The sequence below is a fragment of the Pteropus vampyrus genome, unplaced genomic scaffold, assembly GCF_000151845.1.
Source record: "Pteropus vampyrus isolate Shadow unplaced genomic scaffold, Pvam_2.0 Scaffold86, whole genome shotgun sequence".
Lineage (NCBI taxonomy): Eukaryota > Metazoa > Chordata > Mammalia > Chiroptera > Pteropodidae > Pteropus > Pteropus vampyrus.
The window spans coordinates 3,219,992-3,226,136 of record NW_011888867.1 but is presented as its reverse complement, the minus strand read 5'-3'; the positions used below and the strand labels follow the sequence as shown (position 1 = coordinate 3,226,136).

Here is a 6,145-nt window from a genome sequence, read left to right as displayed (position 1 = left end):
CTATGAGAACGTGGGCAGGTTCCTCTCCAGGCCAAGACCTGGGTTCACCAGCCTAAAAATGGAGACTACGACAGTGAGCTTTAGATTTTCTGTGAAGGTTATTTGAGGCAGTAAATGAAAAGTGATGGCACATTGCTTGCCCAGTGGGTGTTCAATAAACAGAGACATTTATGCTTATCGTTACTAATGTCAGTCTACTGCAGTCCATTAATGAAGACGATTAACCCAGTTTTATGCAAAAGCCATTTATATAGGGTAGAAATAGAGTGAAAAGAATCTTCTAGAAAGATATCAAGGTGGAGAACATCCTTCAGAGAATCCTAGCCTTGGTGGTCAGTGGTATATAAGAATTGTTTCAGCATCGCTTTGAATCAGGGAGAGAAAGGCACAGAGAATTCTTTTATTTGAGGGGTGGAGGGAGATTTTTCTCTCCTTTATGTCCCTAAACTTCCCAAGAATCCACCTGTGATCCAGCCCAGGGGGGCGTCACCCCTAACTGCGGCAGATCCTTAAACATCAGAGATAGCCTCTGAGTTTTGTGGGCGGAAGGTATCGGTATTTGTGCACCATGCTTAATACAAATGGAAAAACGGAATTTTGTTTCTTTGCCTGATGGCATGTCCGTGATCAGAGTCTCTGCCTCCAAGTTGCTTAGGGGCAAGAAGAGGCTTTTTGAAGCTGCGTTTTGCCTCAGTTGTTACCAAAATTTGAGGAAACACTAATTGTGAAAACAGACTTGGGAAGGAGCCAGCGGGGGTGCGGTTAGGCTCCCAAGGCCCCTGGGAAATGGCTGGGGCTATTCGCTGTCTGGGAAGTGCCCACGATGGAAGAAGCCTGACTCTAAGGCAGACGTCTCCTGGCGTGACAGCTGTGTGTGATCGGTCTGTGTGCGATTAGCCCACGCTCATTTCTCTCCAAGATCCCAAAGAGCCCGCCACGTCCAGCCTCAGTGGCTCTTGGGTTTGGGAACGTCTGACTTCCCAGGGCTGGCTGCCTCTCCCTCTGCTTCTTGGGTTTAATCTTCTCCAGACGGTTTGTGGTTTGCTGTGCGAATGCCATCTGTCCCGGAGGACACACCCTTTTCCTCCTGGGAGCGATGGAAGACAGAATCTCCCTCCCTGTCCTCAAGAGTGACACTGTCTTCACCTAGTGACACTGTCTTCACCTCAGCCACTCTCCCTCTTCACCAAGAAAAAAAAAATCCATATTTTCCATGGTCTTGGGTCATTCACGGGATCCCATTAGGATGGCCCAGCTCCACCCTGCCCAGCCCTCACCCCTACTTCTCACCGTGGTTCTGACCTCAGCTTCCTCAGAGAAGCCGCGTGGTGTGAAGGACCAGTGACATCCTCAACTGCACATCCCTTACGCCCCGAATGGGCTCATGATCTGCTGGGTTACCTGACATAGAACCTAAGTGACAACTTGGTGCATAGAGATGTTTGTTTTCTTTTCTTTGGGGGTGGCTCCACTGTGTTCACCAAGCTGTTTTAACTCTGGAACATTCTGGTAATTTTGATGTGACCAAAGGTCCCCCAGCCACGATGCTTTTGGGTTTTGTTTTCTTCTGTCTAACGTCAGGAACCCATTACACCCACTCTGTCTCACACCGAGGATGAGGACTGTCCCACGACCAGCAAAACTCAGTCACTTTCTGCAGAGTGAACCAGTTCGAGTCCTGAACTTTGCCTCTTCCTAATTCTTCCTCTTTCCTGAATAGATGTCTGATTCAATCAATTCGTCTGGGGACAGGCGATGTTTGCAGCAGGATTAATCAGATGGATGTTGGGAATCTAATCAGGTATTGATTTCTGATTGGAGGTTAGTCTTTGAAAAGGGGAAGATGTGATTAGAAAGGTCTATAAAAGCGTCAGGCACCAAAGAGGAGAGACAGAATACTCCAGCTGCAGAGCCACTCCCTGGGTTCTCAACCGGGTATGGGGTGTGAGGCGTGAGGTGTGAGGTGTGGGGTGTGAGGTGTGAGGTGTGAGGTGTGGGGTGTGAGGTATGGGGTGTGAGGCGTGAGGTGTGAGGTGTGAGTTGTGAGGTGTGAGGTGTGAGGTGTGGGGTGTGGCGTGTGAGGTGTGGGGTGTGAGGTGTGAGGTGTGGGGTGTGGGGTGTGAGGTGTGAGGTGTGAGTTGCGAGGTGTGAGGTGTGGGGTGTGAGGTGTGAGGTGTGGGGTGTCAGCACCAGCCCAACAGCACAGAGCAGGTGAGTTACAGACCTCAGCTCAGGACGCCCCCACTGGCCTCAGGCAGCCGGTCTCACGCGGTGAGGTGTGAGTTGCGAGGTGTAAGGTATGGGGTGTGAGGTGTGAGGTGTGAGGTGTCAGCACCAGCCCAACAGCACAGAGCAGGTGAGTTACAGACCTCAGCTCAGGACGCCCCCACTGGCCTCAGGCAGCCGGTCTCACGCGGTGACACGCAGCCTGACATGGCGTGGACGGTCTTCCTTTTTTTTTATTTTCAGATGAACAAATTTAAGGCTTCGATTTTGCCTCTAGGTGTACTTTTTTGCCTTAAACCCAAACATTTTAATGTGTGCTTTGGCTTGTCATTTTTAAATATCTTAACTGAGATGACTTTTTTTTTTTTTCCAAGTGAAAAACATGTTTGGGGTTTTATTTCTTGACCTTCTAAACAGTTTGAGCACTGTGAGATTATAGCTCACGCATCTGGTGGTTTTGTGATTTTGCTAGTTAGGCTTTCATTTTTATCTAAAAGCTCAAGAACATTCCATACGATATTCTAAAAGAGTGGAGTCTGTACTGAATACGAGCTATTTGTTCCCCTGAACCCCTTCTCAAAGTGGTAATTCTAGAAGATGTAAACAAATAATGCGTAGAAATGTATGTCTCAGCATTTTTTTTAATCCCTAACTCTCAAATTCTACAGTACTGTTTGTTACTCAGCCTTTTTTTTTTTTTTTTTTTACGATTTCCCATTTAAAATGAATGGCATGCATTTTAGGGGCATCCTCTTAATCCCTCCCAGCCGGGATGACCGTGGGAATCGAGCGTGTAGGCTGTGTTGGGGTGCATGATGTTTCCACTGTTTTAGGGTCTGAAAGTTTTCCCTCCAAAAGGGTGGGGTCAGCTTTCAGGCTCCTCGGTACCCACTTCCCAGTGGGACTGCAGTCAAAGCAGTGGGCGCCTCTGCCATTCCGGTCCTGGGCCCGGCGCAGTGGCTTTGGCCTTGAGTCGGCTCCTATGAAGGCGGGGAGTCAGACGATGGCAGTGTTCACGCTGGGCCTCAGGATATCTCGCCCCCCAGATGTTTCCGCAGCATTCCCTTGGGAGCAGACTTAGGACGAGCATGCAAACCCCGCCCAGACTGCTGGAGCTGGCGGGAAGGAGCCTGCTGAGGGATGACGCCTTGAGTGTCGCGGCCCTGGAGTGTCTGCCCACTGCGTTCTTCCCGCCACTGTTCATGGAGGCCTTCTGGGGCCGGCACAGAGCGTCCCTGAAGGCCTTGGTGCACGCCTGGCCCTTGGCCCACCTCCCTCTAGGGGGGCCTGATGCAGATGCCTCCGCACAAGACCTTGCAAGCGATGCTCAACGGGCTTGACGTCCTGCTTGCCCGGAAGGTTCGCCCCAGGTGAGGCTGACCCAGGTAGCCTGTTGGGGCCTGGGCATCCTGGGAGTGTGAAGGGCCAAAGGGGGAGGAGGGGCTAGAGCTTTCTGAGGGTGCCAGTGAAGCGCAGAGAGGCCTTGGCCGTTGCTGAGCTCACTTAGGGAAGGGGAGGACTGCTTAAGAGGCAGGGCCTCCCGCCTCCTCTCTAGAAGTGGAGACCAGGAAGGATGGAAGGGGAAGGAGATTGGGAAAAGCAAAGCAGAGAGGGAGGTAGAAGGCTAGGGAGCCGCGGACGTTGGGATGTGAGGCGAAAGCTCGCAGGGGGAAGTCCCGCCGTTGCTTAAACTCTGAGAAGCTCGCTTTCTTTCTGCTGATCTCTCCTGTTGATCTGAAAGCATTTCAGCCCATGTCCTGTTTTCCCCACAGGAGGTGGAAACTGCAGGTGTTAGGTTTACGCAACACCAGTCAGAACTTCTGGAGCATGTGGTCCGGAGCCAGGGCCCAGGTGCACTCACGGATGGGGCCGGAGGCTGAGGATGGCTGCAGAATGCGGCGGCCCCTGGCTCCCTTGGAGGTGTTCATAGTCCTTTGCTTCAGCGACAGGACGCGGGATCAGTTCATCACCTACCTCATCTGGTGGGCCAAGCAGAGAGAGAGAGAGAAACAGATTCCTCCACTTGTGCTGGAAGATGCTGAAGATTTTTGCAGTACCCACGGAGAACATCCAGAAGGTCCTGCGTTTGGTGCCACTGGACTGTATCCGGGAGGTGGAAGTGAATTGCACCTGGAACCTGTCCACGCTGGGGACGTTTGCTCCGTACCCGGGTCAGATGAGTAATGCGCAGAGACTTTCTCTCCCACATCCACGTGTCGGCCTCCGAGCAGGAGGAACAGCAAGTCTCCCGATTCACCTGTCAGTTGCTCAGGCTGCGCCACCTCCGGAAGCTCCATGTGGATTCCCCCTCCCTCCTCGAAGGCCGGCTGGACCAGATGCTCAGGTGAGCGAGGATGCCAAGCGTGTCGTCTCGTTTGCTGCTCCATCCTCAGGTGTGTTTGCACGGTAACCGCTCAAAGGAAGGTGGACGGACAAACTGGGATAGACGCCCTGAAAAGGGGCACCATTCTAGGAAGCATATAGTGGGGGTTCAGACCTAGCGAGGGCGGGTTTGTGCATTCTTCCTTTGGGAGAGCTGTCTTGGTTAAGGTGACTTAGGAAAAGAGGTGAGCGAGGAGGGAAAGCCACGTCGGACCCGAGTGTTTCTAAAGGTACGCTCTGTGCCCGCCAGCCTGTCTCAAATTTCCCATCTGTAAAAGGTGGTTTTGTGCTCCGGGTGAGGTGATTAGTGTATGGGAAACACAGGATTCTGGAGATAAGGGAGCAGGAGCGAAAGGATTATAAAAAGTGAGAGATGATGCAGGGATGTAAGTAGCTGGCAGACGGGCCACCTCAGTCCACGTTGTGGGGTCTTGTCCAGCTTTGTTCTTTACGCATCAGGAGAACTAGCCTCATGTGGCCCAGAGACCCGGGTGCCTGCGCCTAAGCAATGGACGGAAGGAAGCCTGAGCTGAGAGCATTTTGGGTTTTGCCTCCCAGTATTAAAATTCAGTGATGTGCACACTTGATTGAGACACTGTCAGGCTCGCCTAAGCATATTCTGGTGCATTCCATTATGTCCGTTCATCCTCATAAGTGGAGCGCTCTGCTTGGCAGGTGAAGAAAGGGACCTTTGGCAATTTCGTGAACTTGGCCCAGTCACCGAGTGAAGGTGAAAGGACTCAGATAAAATGAGACTGGGTGTCCTGGGTGCTGGCCCTCATCAGATGGTCAGAATAGCCCTGAGTTTGGGTGAGCTGGTCCTCTCCCACCTCGAGGCCCCCTTCTACCCATTTCCCAGAACTAACTGCTCTGCGTCTCTCCCAGGTGCCTGCAGACCCCCTTGGAGACCCTCTCCATAACTAATTGCTGCTTATGGAATTGGACCTGAAGCATCTGTCCCAGCGCCCAAACCTCGGTCATTTAAAGCACCTGGATCTGAGTGGCATCACCCTGACCGGTTTTAGTCCCGAGCCCCTCCGAGTTCTGCTGGAGAAAGTTGCAGCCAGCCTCCAGGACCTCGACTTAATTTATTGTGGGATCACGGACTCCCAAGTCGAGGCCATCCTGCTTGTCCTGAGCCGCTGCTGCCAGCTCAAGACCTTCAGCATCTGTGGGAGCGTCCTCTCCATGGCCACCATGGAGAAGCTGCTGCGTCACAAGGCCAGGCTGAGCAGTTTAAGCCTAGAGGTCTAACCTCCCCTCTAGAGAGTTATAGCACTGTGGGGGCCAGGGGGGGCAGGGCAGGGCCTGCAGCTGGGGAGATTTGCTCAAATTCGGGCTGAGTGATAGAGATCCTGAGGGACTTGGGACGGACCAGGACTGTGTGGCTTAGCACCAGCCGCTGTCCTCACTGTGGCAGCAAGACATTCTATGACACAGAGCCCATCCTATGCCCCTGTGGTAGTCCTGCCTAGTGGGGTACTTCCAGCAAAAGCTTTCTTCTGGGCACTTGGAAACTGAAGCCTGGGACCGGGGT

General features: G+C 52.6%; 1 protein-coding gene across 1 annotated transcript in view; it reads left to right on the top strand.

The window, feature by feature from the left end:
• The first annotated feature begins 3,314 nt into the window (after positions 1–3,314).
• Positions 3,315–6,145, top strand: part of LOC105294420 (PRAME family member 12-like) — a 3,741-nt gene continuing 910 nt past the window's right edge. Inside the window, 6 exon segments of the mRNA XM_023532654.1 lie at positions 3,315–3,506; positions 3,508–3,596; positions 3,999–4,208; positions 4,499–4,570; positions 5,494–5,534; positions 5,537–5,856. Of these exon segments, the coding sequence (XP_023388422.1) occupies positions 3,315–3,506; positions 3,508–3,596; positions 3,999–4,208; positions 4,499–4,570; positions 5,494–5,534; positions 5,537–5,856 (924 nt within the window).